Source organism: Carassius carassius, chromosome 38 (assembly GCF_963082965.1).
Source record: "Carassius carassius chromosome 38, fCarCar2.1, whole genome shotgun sequence".
In the NCBI taxonomy this organism is placed as follows: Eukaryota; Metazoa; Chordata; class Actinopteri; order Cypriniformes; family Cyprinidae; genus Carassius; species Carassius carassius.
In genome coordinates this window covers 765,001-779,724 of record NC_081792.1, presented here as the reverse complement: position 1 = coordinate 779,724, position 14,724 = coordinate 765,001, and the positions used below count along the sequence as shown (strand labels likewise).

Here is a 14,724-nt window from a genome sequence, read left to right as displayed (position 1 = left end):
TTTTATTTTGTTATTTCACATCAGACAGTTCTTTTGATGTTATTCGACTCCTATGTTAGTTGGCTCTTGATTTCCTTAAATCCTCTCCACTAGTCCCGGTGTCATTTACAATTCTAAACACTTCACTGTGAATTCAGTCGTTTATTCCATCAACTAATAATTCTGAGTGAGTAGTTCTTTATACCCCCATCTTTTAATGACCGGACTAATTTAATTATACATGATTTACTGTTTCTGAAAGCCAATACATACCACAATTACCGGTTTCATGTTTCCTTATTTTATACAGATTGTGATTTAATGCTGAATGCCCAATTCACAGTATTGTCAATATCACAACTTTAATCCTGTATTTGTTTATTTCACGTGTGTTTTGAATATAACATTACAATATATGACACAAGGGGTGTAGTATTGCCTCTACAAATAGATTTCTATTACAGTGTTTTACCATTGCTTAAGCACAATCTTAAAAACAAAACACAATTCACATATAGACCCCTTAATCGCCTACGTCACTGTGACGTCACCGCTCTAGCTGGAGGCTAAATCTAAGCCCCGCCCACCCGGAGGCGTTGCAATGTTTACAAACTTTTAAGGGGTCTATTCTCACACACACACACACAAGTAGCAGAAAACCTTAGATCATTTGCAAAATGAAGCACTTCATTCAAAACTTTACAATGATTCAACAAAACCCAAGTTTGGCATCTTATCAAACAATCTGATTCTGTTTGAACCACTTACACACTGCAGTACTCAGTCTCCAACACATTTCTACTTTTCTAATGATATAGTCAGGTTTGATTTTTTCAGAAATATTGTTAGACTACAGTACATGATTGACAAAAACAACACAGAAGACCAGTACTGATGAAAATATTTCTCTCCACATTGTAAAATCAGTCAATACATCCATGCATTTTCCAAAGGCTACATATTGCAGTAAAATCAGAACATATTCTAAATGGTACATAGTGCAGAAACCACAAAAACAAATATATATATATATATAAAACGTCCGGGCTCTTCTAATCTTTAGAATGGAAGTGAGCGGGTGTTATTTTTTTCAGTATAGTCCAAAAGAAATCCAATAAACCACATCCATCCATCATAAAAAGTTCTTCACATGGTGAATCACTGCATTTTTGTAAGAAAAATATCCGTATTTATAAGTTTATAAACTGTAATCTATAGCTTCTGCTCACTGTCATACGTTCATTATGAGGGATGACATAAGATCCGGTGAAAATATGCTAATCTCGCAAGAACCAACGTTTAAAAATTTATTTCTTTTTCTTTCCATCATATGACTTTATCCAAAAATGTATTTTAAAAACATGAATTGTATTAAAGAGCGTGGTTGGTAACCACTGTCCTGTATGATGAACGATATCAACATTGTCAGTCTGATGTTTTCTCCTGGAGTGTGGCTTCTCTGTTTTCTGTCACACATTAATGATCTCATTGGCCCTTTCTGGAATACCAAAAATAAACAGATCCCACCTACACCGACATTCAGTTCATCTTCTAACCAGGGCTGGACTGGGACAAAATATCAGCCCTGGCATATATACAGATATACCAGTCAAAAGATTTGAACAGGAAGATTGTTTATGTGTTTTAAAGAATTCTCTTTTGCTCACCAAAACTGCTTTTATTTTATCCAAAATACAGCAAAAGCAGTAATATTGTGAAATAACTGTTTTCTATATGAATATATTCTAAAATGTAATTTATTCCAGCAATTTCAAAGATGAATTTTTAGCATCATTACTCCAGCCACATGATCCTTCAGAAATCAGTCAAATATTCAGTTTTTCTGCTCAAAAAAACATAATGGATAAGAATAAAATGTCAGGTCAGACAATATTGTGTCTTTTTTAATTCAAATCTAGCTTTATTCGCATTGGCCCATGAAAACCTCTGTGAACACACTTGACTTGGCCAAAAAATTGCAGAGGACGAATTTCTGTTTTATTATAAAGTGATCACATATTCTACACTTTTTCAGAAAAGAAAAGATGAAAAATATTTTGCCTCTGTTATACCTTCTAAAGCACTTTGTACACACATTAGCTGAAAGTTGTTGGATAGATGGGGATATAATTTAGGAGAAAACAGGAGTAGGAAGATTCAAAACTATTTTTTTCTAAATATTTTTTTATTTAGCTTTCAGCAAAAATATCATAAGTCTCACAATTAAACTGCAATATGCCTATTGTGTCTAGAACATATGAACTATTACACAATCAGTTATGAGAAAAGATTGAAATGAACATTTCTCTTTAAATCTGAAATGGGACATCTAGATGCGTCTCTAATCCCTCCCCTAACATACATCACTTTCAGAACAACCCCTTTTCCTTCTTAATGCTCTTCTGTTTCCATTGAGGCAAACTGTTAAACTCTTCCCTGGAGCATCCAAATATGGCCTGGAAATCTTGGTCAGAGAGATGTCTCTAGAATAGCAGAACAAGGAAAATGTATGATGTAAATATATGAAAATGATTTTAAATATAGTATAAGTATGAGATCTGTGTTAACTTGAATGAAGTGATAAGAAGTAGGATGTTATATGAAGCAGCACACATTGCTTTGAGCAAAGAAACACAACACTTTTATTCAAAGGTATTCAAATATTTTAGTCAAATTTCTCTTAACTCCCTTTCTCTGTTGCGATCCATTAGACTGGCAGGGATGTGCACTCTATGAAGTATAACCAGCAGTTTGCTTAGTGTTAGGACAGTCTTTGAGAAATGGAATTACTTGCATGACTCTGAATTTCTTAATGTATAACATTTGCAGATTTTAAAAGCACGCTTGCATTAAACAGCACTTGGAAAGTAGTGTGTTCTTTCTTTTTAAGAATGCATTTTCACTGTAAAGTTAAGCTGATGCACAGTGCATCATCTACATTTGCATTCATGGAAGCATTTATGCATTTCATACATTTGCTAGGAATGTAACCCATGATCTTGGCATTGCCAGTGCCATGCTCTGCCCTATCTGAACTACAGTAAGCCTAGTTTGTCATTAGACAGGTTCTGGACCAGAAACAGAGGACAGATGCAGCTGACTCGGGAGAAGACGACGCAGACTGTAACTAGCTACTCACAGATAATGAGCAATCAACACACGTGGAGCAAGAACACAACCAAAACCAACCCGAGCAAACAAGACACGCTCATAAACTGGTTATGTAACAAGACTTTGTGCAAATCTGACAAACCGATCAGGAAAAGTTAAACAATAGAACAAAGAGGAAACTGAATGTCCTGATTTCCATGTGGGAAAGTTTCATTTATATTGAACCTTACAATACAGAAGGATCATTTAGATCAATTAATTAACATGGGCCACACCTGAAAATGCCACTGGCTCGTAATTTGACAGGAAGATGTCAGCACGGTCTGAATAGAATAAAACATGAATGAGAGGGTCAAAGCTGTACGCACCTCTTTGTGTGCGGGGTCCACGTTCTCAGGCAGCTCTCCAGACAGTTTGTTAATCAGCATTTCTGCTGGATATTGTGAGATGGGTTCACTCTCCGCATCAGTGGAGCCCTGTCATTAGAAATTACAATTGAACACAAATCGTTTATGCAAATCAGGTAAATATTGACTGAAATGTGCGCTATATACAAGGGAAGGTAGGATCATACAGATTCAACTTTAGTGGGCAATGTAATCTCTCCTAACTCCTCCTTCAGCTGCTCGTAGGTTTTGCCACCCTAGTACAAGGATAAAAGTGAGTGAATTAGAGGACAGCATCCCGTTCAGCTGCAGAGAAGGACTCTTTTCATCAAACCTACACTCCATTTAGTGGGGTCCCAGGCCGTGAACCACCCAGTGAAGGTAGGAGGCTCAAAGCCCTGCTTCACCATTATTATCGGGGTGTCAGGGTCCCGGGATCCAGGATGAATCCGCAGGTATTCCTGGCACGTTGTCACAGATTCCTTACGCTCCACATCATTGGCTTCAATTCCTATCCAGAGAAAGACCTAGAAGAGCCGAAGGCTGTGTTTAGGGTTATAATAGAGATGCTGGGATGCAGAGCTACTGTTTTAGAGAGTTTCAGACTTTATATTTCATCACAGAGGAACAGAGTATGTTTTAGTTCAAACTGTGCTGTTCTACCTGATCCCAGGTGTCCAGGAGCATGACGTCGTCCTCTCGCAGGTCATCCTGTGTGAACTGGGTTACCTCAGTGGCAAGAAACTTGCCGGTCTTGTTAGAGCACTCAAAAAGACGTGGTAGATGATCTAGAGTAACCTGCTGTAATCTTTAAGAAGACAGGACATCAACAGCCAACAGTGAAGAACTGTTACTCCCCACATTCTCAGAAAAAAGTAGAAAAGCTGTCAGTGGGTCAGTGCCTTTTTAAAACCTTTTTACCATAATTTTTGTTAATTATTCTCTTAAAGATGTAATATTGTGGTCATTATTTTGTAAGGGTACTGTTTTAGCGACAGCTTTTCTGCCTTTTTCTGAGAATGCTTGCAAATCTTTTACACTGAATAATTGAGTTGCTCTTAGTTCGTGGTACCTTCTGTCACTTGCATATGGTCCTTTTCCACCTAAGGTCTCCCAAAACTCATATGGCTCCTGTCCCTCAGCCATGACCTCCTCTGATGAGCCTCCACCAATAAAGGAGGCCACCTCCTTCGCCATGGCCCTTTCATCCCCGCTGGAGCCCTGAGAGGATAGAGAGAGAGAGAGTTTTGGACTGAGCGCTGTACCTCACAGCTGCGAGTGCTCTTCCAGAGTCCTGAGTAGAGAGACGGCGTACCTTGCCATACCACAGGAAGATGCCGTTCTGGCTCTTCAAGAGGAAGACGTCGTTGGAGTTGAGTGAAGCCGCCAGGGCTGGCACCTCGATTGCTTTAGAATTGGTTGGGTGAGAGCCACAGATCTGAAACAGACGGACGGGCGGCTCTGGCTCCGGGGCGCTCTTTCTGGACGTGCCTCCCTGTCCAGGTTTACACATAATGTAACGGGTTATTGTAGGACAAATGCATCGCATTATAAACACATCCAGCAATTTATAATGTTATTAGAGTTTATTATGTAAAAGCAGCACATAATGTACAGCTGATTTGAATCTAGAAGAGCTGAAGAATCTAGAATATGGTCATGCAGAATAATTAAGCATTAATATGTGCTTTATAAGCATTAATAAAAGGGAAAAGATCCTCCTGCCATCTAACATTTAGTCCAAGCAATGTGTGATTAACGCCAGACTGTTAAAAGCAAGTAGTGCACTACCTCGAAGATCACCATCTTGCCCTTGAAGATGGCCATGAAGTGCCGTGGCTCCTTGCCCATGGATACTATCACCTGAACCGGCTGACCTCCGTGCTGCTGGTCCAGAGTCACCGCCTGATAGGCACACGCCGTGATCTCGTCCTGAGATGCATGACGGCCCTGCCAGCAGAACAGATATCAGCACTTTCATCATGTCATTCACAGCTCCTCTTAACTGAGATGATCAGCGCTGACTGAGCTCACCTGTACTGTGTAGATTCAACTAAAGGGAGATCAAACTAAACTAAAGACTCTTTGTTGTAATAAGTAGGGAATTACAAATGCTCTATAATATGCTTGAAGAGACACAGATGTTTGTTTAAAGGGTTACGAAGCACTAAAACTACATTTTGTTACCAGATATGTTTTTGGTGCATAATCATTGTTGCAAATGATTTGCACTATTTCTGTTATCTGGGTTTAAAATGACATTGTGACAACAGTCATTATGGTCACTTTACCTTCCACATGTAGAGGATGTAGTTCTTCCTGCCGTTAACTTCATAGCTGTACAGAATCAGATAGCAATCTCCTCCATAGAAGTACCCATGCATTTCAGGATCCACCTCCACCATCTCCAAACTCTCAATGCGCCACACCTGAGGATGGAGAGGGCTTTAGAGATCATCTCTATGTGTGTAGGGTTATTTCTTTAGACTCTCTTTAATAACTCCCGTCCTCCTTACCTGCTTTTGTCCACTGCCGTCATCCACCAAACGCTCCTGTGCAGCAACATCAGGCATCACATGCATCCTACTGGCATCAAACTTCTCTTGAGGGACATCAGCTAATTCATGACAGGACAGAGCGAAGCTTATGGACCAGCATGCAGTCATGCTTATTCTGCTCATCATCACAGCCATCTGAGATCAGCATCAAGCTACAAACTACTGCAGATATATCATCTGCCCGGTCTAGCATAAACACAGACATGCTCACTTTGAGTCTGTGTGGATTCTACTCTGTGTGTTGGACTAAAGACTTCATATAACTGCTTTTCTTCATCATTGTGCGTTTAATACAGCATAGCTGTGACAGTACTGACATATAAATGTTTTGATTTATTTAGTTATTTAAACCTATAGCCTTAATTTTCTGTTCGACAGAAAACAGTTTTTGAAGTGGAACAAGTGGCATCACTCTGATGGACTGAAGTAATGAAATGAAATCAAATAAAGGCGTGGTATTAGGTCGAGGCAGGTGTGCTGACGTACCCACTCTCCCCACGGTGTGTGTCCGGCCCAGACCTGCTGTCTGCTCTCTGACTGTCCAGCTCTTGAACAGCTGTTTGAAGAGAGCCGATTCTCCTCCGTCACTGAGAGCCTCCACTTTAGTAGTGAGTGGGTAACCCTTCAGTTTAATGAACTCCTGTAGATTGATCACATTAGTCATGTGTAAATCTTATCACAATAATAATCCACTGCACTCCAGTCAGTTCCATCATAATACTTCATCTTTGAAAAAGTGCATCTGCTGTTGTGTCTCACAGATTTGTTTAGAGCTGTTTACATTTACATTTACATTTAATCATTTAGCAGACGCTTTTATCCAAAGCGACTTACAAATAAGAACAATAGAAGCAGTCAGGTCAACAAGAGAACAACAACAGTATACAAGCGCCATGACAAGTCTCAGTTAGTTACAGAACACATAGCCAAGTTTTTTTTTTTTTTTTTTTTTTTTTAATGAACAGACAAGAAAAGGAAAAGTGCTAGTATAAGTTGGTTAAGTGCAGGCGAAAAAGATGAGTCTTTAGATGTTTCTTGAAAGTGAGTAAAGACTCAGCTGTACGAATTGAGATTGGGAGGTCATTCCACCAGCTGGGCACAGTCCAGGAAAAGTGAGAGTGATTTTGAACTTCTTTGGGATGGCACCACAAGGCGTCATTCACTTGCAGAGCGCAAACTTCTGGAGGGCACATAAGATTGAACTAGTGAGTTTAGGTATGTTGGTGCCGTGCCACTGGTCGTCTTGTAGGCAAGCATCAGTACCTTGAATTTGATGCGAGCGGCTACTGGTAGCCAGTGTAACCTGATGAGGAGAGGAGTAACGTGAGCTTTTTTTGGCTCATTGAAGACAACCCTCGCTGCATTCTGGATCAATTGCAGAGGCTTGACAGGAGAGCATTACAATAGTCCAGTCTGGAGAGAACAAGAGCTTGGACAAGAAGTTGGGTGGCTTGCTCTGACAGGAAGGGTCTAATCTTCCTAATGTTGTTTAAGGCAAATCTGCAGGACCGGGTCGTTGTAGCAATGTGGTCTGTGAAGCTTAACTGATGATCCATCACAACTCCTAGGTTTCTGGCTGTCCTCGAAGGAGTAATGGTTGATGAACCCAGCTGTATAGAGAAGTTGTGATGAAGCAATGGGTTAGCTGGAATCACCAGGAGTTCTGTCTTCGTAAGGTTAAGCTGAAGGTGATGGTCATTCATCCAGCTAGAAATGTCACTCAGACAGGCTGAGATGCGAGCAGCTACCGTCGGGTCATCTGGCTGGAATGAGAAGTAGAGTTGGGTGTCATCAGCGTAGCAGTGATAAGAAAAGCCATGCTTCTGAATGACAGATCCTAATGACGTCATGTAGATGGAGAAGAGAAGTGGTCCAAGTACTGAGCCTTGAGGAACCCCAGTAGCAAGGTGTTGTGACTTAGAAACATCACCCCTCCAAGACACACTGAAGGATCTGTCAGAGAGGTAGGACTTAACCCACAGGAGTGCGGTTCCAGAGATGCCCATCTTTCTGTGGGTGGACAGGAGAATCTGGTGATTAACGGTGTCAAAAGCAGCAGACAGGTCCAGTAAGATAAATACGGATTTTGAAGCTGCTCTTGCTAGTCGCAGGGCTTCAGTAACCGAGAGCAGAGCAGTCTCAGTTGAGTGGCCACTTTTGAAGCCAGATTGGTTGCTGTCCAGGAGGTTGTTCTGTACAAAGAACATAGAAAGCTGGCTGAACACAGCTCACTCAAGTGTCTTTGCAATGAATGGAAGAAGGGATACTGGTCTGTAGTTTTCAAGAAGCGCTGGATTTAGAGATGGTTTCTTGAGCAGTGGGCTTACCCGAGCCTGCTTAAATGCTGAGGGAAATGTTCCAGAGTGAAGAGAGGAGTTGATCATGTGAGTAAGTGAAGGTATAACTGAAGAAGAGATCGCTTGAAGGAGTGGGGATCGGATCAAGTGGACAAGTATTAGGATGATTGGACAGGATAAGTTTGGAAACGTCCATCTCTGAGAGTGGAGAGGAGGAGGAGAAAGAGTGTGTGTCGGTCATTGTGAAGTTATCCTCAGTCTGCAGTGTGGAGAATTGGTCACTGATGGTTCTTGTCTTATTTGTGAAGAAAACTGAAAGTCGTCCGCTGTAAGAGTCGATGGAGGAGGTGTAAATGCTGCTTAATCTGTGCAGATTTCTCTCTTGATTCAGACCAGTGGTGGAAGTGTTTTTATGGATTAAGTCAAGTTATCTTTATTTGTACAGTGCTTTATACAACATTGATTGTGTCAAAGCAGATTTACAGTGTCAGCAGGAAAACAGATTGTCAGTAACAAGACAATAAGAGTGTCACGGTTGGTACACCGTGATCTCTGGGTTTTGTACTTTGTGGTGAAGTCTGTGTGTTTCGCGTCTGCAGTGATTAGATTGTGGGCGTCTCCGTTCATTGTCATCAGCAGCAGCTGGCACTTATTACACACTCCCTATATATTGGTTTGTCTCACGTCTTGTGTTTGTGAGAACGTTCTTTAATGTCGGTACCTCTGTCTATTGCTTCTGTGTCGTTTGCGTTGGATGTCTGTGTTTTTCCCCGGAACCTCATCCACTCTCCGCACTATCACTCAGCATCTAGACTTACCTTCGGCTCTATTCCCCGCAGTTCCTGTGCCATCCTCTCCTGCTGCCTTCTCACCGTCACCATCCGGATTCCTCACCTTATCACCGCCATCTTGGATTGTCGTCTTCCCTGCATTGTTTTTGTACTCTTGTTTGTTTGTTTATTTACCATTAAATTGTTAACTCGCACCTGTTTCCAGCCCCTCCTTCACCCAGTCGTCACAGAACGTTCTCACCGCCATGGAAGCAGCGAGCACCAACACTCTTAGACTTTATGCACCACAGTGTTAAACGCATGGATCAGCAGCAGGAGAGCATCTCTAACACCGGGCGCGCTGTCCAAGCACTGGTGGCACAGGTGTCCGAGCTCACCCAGCAGATCCATCAGCTCACTTCTCCCACTGCGCCCATCGCACCGCCTGCGCCGCCCGTCCCCCGGGAGACCCCCCAGGAACACTTCCGGCCAGAGCCGCAACTTCCGGCACCAGAAAACTACTCCGGTGAGCCAGCTTTTTGCAGAACTTTTCTGAATAAATGTTCTATGCACTTCGCCTTGCAGCCCCGCACCTTCGCCAACCGAGGAATCAAAGGTGGCATTTACGCTCACTCTACTGTCAGGCAAGGCCACCCTAGGGGGGACTGCGGTGTGGGAGAATCAACATCCGTGTTGCGCCTTGTTCCACACCCTCTCGGAGGAAATGGGGAGGGTATTCGATCGAGCCGCGGCCAGCAGGGAGGCCGCTCACCAGCTCTCAGACCTTCTTCAAGGAACATCTTCAGTCACGGATTACTCCATTCAATTCTGTACCCTTGCGGCCGCGTGCCAGTGGAACGAGGCACCGCAGTGGGATCGATTCCTGCATGGGCTATCCGACCGTGTTCAACAGGAGATCTACCTCATCGAGCTGCCCCCCACACTTAATGGTCTTATCGACTTGGCCTTACGAGTTGATGCATGGATTAATCGCCTGGGTCGCCAGACCAGTCCAACACGCCATACCATCTCTCCGGTTAGGGGGCGCTCGAGTCGAGAGAATGCGGTCGGTCCCATCGATGATCACGAGCCCATGCAGGTGGGTAGAGCTCGGCTGTCCCGGAGGGAGAGGGAACGGCGGAGGTCCCAAGGACTATGTTTATACTGTGGAGGCTCAGGACATACCATCTTCTCCTGCCCGGTAAAAAGAGCCAGCCCGGTAGTAAACTTGAGGCTACTATCAGGTGGGATCTCCGCTGGGAAGTCCTCAACAACATCATCGACCCTCCTTCCGGTGAAACTGCGGTGGGAAAATCACTCTCACGACTGTCACGCCCTTCTGGACTCCGGAGCCGAAGGAAATTTCATCGACTCACTTCTGGCACATCACCTGAACATTCCTGTCCTGCCTGTGTCTCTTCCCATCCATGTCACCGCACTTAACGGCCAGGAACTGCCTCACGTCACACACTACACAGAACCCATCACACTACTCACCTCTGGCAATCATCGTGAAACCATATCCTTTTTCCTCATGGACTCCCCTGTAGCTCCCATTGTGTTAGGTCACCCCTGGTTAATTAAACATAATCCACGAGTGGAGTGGGGTTCCAACACAGTCACATATTGGAGTGAAAGTTGTCATGAGTCTTGTCTGGTTTCTGCTTGTCCTGTTGTCCCTGTCTTTCAGAAGGAGAACATGGTATTTCCAAACGTGCCCGCAGAGTATCTGGACCTGAAGCAAGTGTTCAGTAAGTCCCGTGCTGCTTCTCTTCCTCTGCATCTTGCTCTGCATACGACTGTGCCATAGATTTAGTGCCAGGTAAGTCTCCGCCTAAGGGCAAGTTATACTCTCTTGCTATTCCTGAGAGGAAGGCCATGGAGAAATACATTTCTGATTCCTTAGCATCAGGGTTCATCCGTCCTTCCTCTTCTCCAGCCGGGGCGGGATTCTTTTTTGTGGGTAAGAAGGATGGTTCTCTGCGACCTTGCATTGATTACCGAGAGCTGAACAACATTACGATAAAGAACACTTATCCATTACCACTCATGTCTACAGCTTTCGAGAGGTTACAGGGAGCATCTGTATTCACAAAATTGGATTTACGTAACGCTTATCATTTGGTCCGCATCAGGAAGGCGGAGGAATGGAAAACCGCCTTTAATACCCCCAGAGGGCACTTTGAATACCTGGTGATGCCGTTCGGGCTCTCCAACTCGCCAGGGGTTTTCCAAGCACTCGTGAATGACGTGTTGAGAGATATGGTAGATCAGTTTATATATGTTTACCTGGATGACATACTGATTGTTTCTTCATCTCTTCAGGAACACGTTCAACACGTCAGACGAGTGCTCCAGAGGTTACTTGAGAATGGGCTTTTTGTCAAGGCGGAGAAATGCGTATTCCATGCACAGTCTGTTCCCTTCCTAGGGTATATCGTCTTGTCCGAAGGAATACGTATGGACCCTGACAAGGTTAAGGCTGTGATAGATTGGCCATCTCCAGATTCCCGTAAGGCCCTACAGCGGTTTCTGGGGTTCGCCAATTTCTATCGGCCTTTCATTCGCAACTTAAGCCAACTAGCCTCACCTCTGACAGCCTTGACCTCTCCCAGTACTCCGTTCAGGTGGTCGGACGCAGCTGAGTCTGCGTTCACTAACCTCAAAAGCCGCTTCGTTTCGGCTCCCATCCTTGTGGCCCCTGATCCCACACGGCAGTTCGTGGTGGAGTTCAACGCGTCAGAGTTGGGGGTATGAGCAGTGTTGTCCCAACGTGCTGTTTTGGACGATAAGGTACATCCTTGCGCGTTTTTTTCTCATTGATTATCTCCTGCTGAATGCAATTATGACATTGGTAACAGAGAGTTGTTGGCCGTCAAATTAGCTTTAGAGGAGTGGTGTCAATGGCTGGAAGGCTCAGGGGTACCTTTCATTGTTTGGACCGATCATAAGAATTTAGAGTACATTAGAACTGCCAAAAGTCTCAATTCCAGGCAGGCTCGGTGGGCACTTTTTTTCGGCACTTTATCGTACCGCCCGGGTTCCAAAAATGTCAAACCCGATTCTTTATCACGTCTTTTTGATCCCTTCGCCCGCCCGGTGACTCCCGAGTGTATTTTACCTGAGAAATTAGTGGTCTCAGCACTCGTATGGGCGGTTGAGTCGAAGGTCAAGACGGCCTTACAAGGGGTAACGCCTCTGCCCGGTTGTCCACCGAACCGTTTATTTGTGCCGGAGGAGTTAAGGTCCGAAGTCGTTCAGTGGGGTCATTTTTCTAACGTGGCTTGTCACCCAGGGATAAGTCAAACTAATGGGTTGGTTAAACAACGATTCTGGTGGCCACGTATGGCTCGTGACGTTCGTGATTTTGTTTTGGCTTGCTCGGTTTGCGCCAGTGGTAAGTCATCTAACCGACCTCCTTATGGGCTCCTTTAACCGCTGTCTGTCCCTTCGAGACCCTGGTCCCACATCACACTAGATTTTGTTACCGCCTTCCCGCCCTCTAATAGCATGACGGTCGTTTTGACCGTAGTGGACCAGTTCTCGAAGGCGGCACATTTCATTCCCTTGCCCAAATTACCAACAGCCAAGGAGACAGCGGTCAATCTCTTAGATCACGTCTTTCGGCTTCATGGCCTCCCGGTAGATGTGGTTTCTGACAGGGGATCTCAATTTATATCCAAATTTTGGAAAGAGTTTTGTAAATTGCTAGGAGCATCAGTTAGCTTATCATCCCCAAAGTAACGGACAATCTGAGCGAGCCAACCAAGATTTAGAGAGGACGTTGCGATGTTTGGTCTCAAAGAATCCTTCTTCCTGGAGTCAACAACTCTCTATGGTGGAGTACGCTCACAATTCGTTACCAGTGTCAGCTACAGGCCTTTCTCTGTTTCAGTGCAGTTTAGGTTACCAGCCACCAGTCTTTCCCAGTCTGGAATCTGAAGTCGCTGTCCCCTCCGCTCACGCGTTTGTCCAGAGGTGCCACCACACCTGGACCAGAGCCTGCGAGACTCTGCTCCGGATGAGGGAGCGCACTAAGGGCAAGGCCGATCGCCACTGGTCAAAGCCTCCCGTTTACGTCGTGGGTCAAAAAGTGTGGCTTTCTACCAGTAACATTCCTCTGCGTTCCATATCTAATAAATCAGCTCCCAAATTTATTGGCCCGTTTACTATCACCAAGATCATTAGTCCGGTGACAGTCCGCCTCAAACTACCTCCAGCGTACAGGAGGATACACCCCACCTTTCATGTGTCCAAAATTAAACCGTGTTTTATGCATGTATTAATCCGCCTACCCCGGTTCCCCCGCAGCCGCGTTTCGTAGATGGGGAACCGACTTCGATTCGGTTAATCGTATTGTGGACTCAAGACGGAGGGGATGAGGATTCCAGTACCTGGTGGACAGGGAAGGTTACGGTCCGGAGGAGAGGAGTTGGGTACCTGCTAGGGACATATTGGATCACTCCCTTATTGATGACTACAATCAGCAGGTAGGCCCTTCTGGGAACTCCAAGAGGAGTTCTTAGAGGGGGGGGTACTGTCACGGTTGGTAACCGTGATCTCGGGGTGTTTGCACTTTGTGGTGAAGTCTGTGTGTTTCGCACTGATTAGTTTGTGGGCGTCTCCGTTAATTGTCATCAGCAACAGCTGTCACTTATTACACACTCCCTATATATTGGTTTGTCTCACGTCTTGTGTTTGTGAGAACGTTGTTTAATGTCGGTAACCCTGTCTTTTGCTTCTGTGTCGTTTGCGTTTGGATGTCCATGTCTTTCCCCGGAACCTCATCCACTCTCCGCACTTTCACTCAGCATCTAGACTTACCTTCGGCTCTATTCCCCGCAGTTCCTGTGCCATCCTCTCCTGCTGCCTTCTCACCGTCACCATCCGGATTCCTCACCGCATCACCGCCATCTTGGATTGTCGTCTTCCCTGCATTGTTTTTGTACTCTTGTTTGTTTGTTTATTTACCATTAAATTGTTAACTCACACCTGTTTCCAGCCCCTCCTTCACCCAGTCATCACAAAGGTTCAATTCAATTATAGACTTGGATTTTAGCTGAAGTTATGGTTTCAAAAGTCTTCATTTATTTCTTACAAACACCATTAGTGGTTAAACGTCTGGGTTGTAGGTTCAGTTCCTGCGAGGATGTTTAAACTGTCAGTATTATGCTATGTTCACTAGGTCTTTAGGCCATGTACACTACCAGTCCAAACTTTGCAAACTTCACTGCCTCCATGTTTCATATACATTGAACAAAGCAGCTGTGGTAACCTCTGGAGGTAGTGGACTCATCTGCAGCACACAGCTCATTGAGAATAAATGAAATAAAGGGAAAATCGCTCTCCTTCATTAGCGGCTGATACAAGAGAACTCACCAGAGCCCTGGTCATTGCTGCTTGTCTCTCAGCTTTGTTGGCTGTCTTTCCCTTCCACACAAATATTGACATCCCCCCCTGGTCCAAAATATAGCAGTCCTGAAAGAAAGAAAGAAAGAAAGAAAGAAAGAAAGAAAGAAAGAAAGAAAGAAAGAAAGAAATGCTTAAAATAATACAGATTTTTAAATATGTATTGATTAAAATACTACTTTTTTGTAGTGTATTTATACATACATAAATTATA

At 44.1% G+C, this 14,724-nt stretch overlaps 1 protein-coding gene across 1 annotated transcript in view; it reads right to left on the bottom strand.

The window, feature by feature from the left end:
* Positions 1-2,202: 2,202 nt before the first annotated feature.
* Positions 2,203-14,724, bottom strand: part of LOC132119136 (advillin-like) — an 18,316-nt gene continuing 5,794 nt past the window's right edge. The window contains exons 8-19 of the mRNA XM_059528884.1: positions 14,481-14,579; positions 6,521-6,674; positions 5,993-6,093; positions 5,768-5,905; positions 5,268-5,426; positions 4,792-4,971; positions 4,549-4,697; positions 4,140-4,284; positions 3,815-4,003; positions 3,665-3,733; positions 3,459-3,566; positions 2,203-2,462 (exon numbers count right to left, since the gene is read on the bottom strand). Of these exons, the coding sequence (XP_059384867.1) occupies positions 2,349-2,462; positions 3,459-3,566; positions 3,665-3,733; positions 3,815-4,003; positions 4,140-4,284; positions 4,549-4,697; positions 4,792-4,971; positions 5,268-5,426; positions 5,768-5,905; positions 5,993-6,093; positions 6,521-6,674; positions 14,481-14,579 (1,605 nt within the window). The 3' untranslated portion in view covers positions 2,203-2,348. The remainder of the gene's footprint in view (positions 2,463-3,458; positions 3,567-3,664; positions 3,734-3,814; positions 4,004-4,139; positions 4,285-4,548; positions 4,698-4,791; positions 4,972-5,267; positions 5,427-5,767; positions 5,906-5,992; positions 6,094-6,520; positions 6,675-14,480; positions 14,580-14,724) is intronic.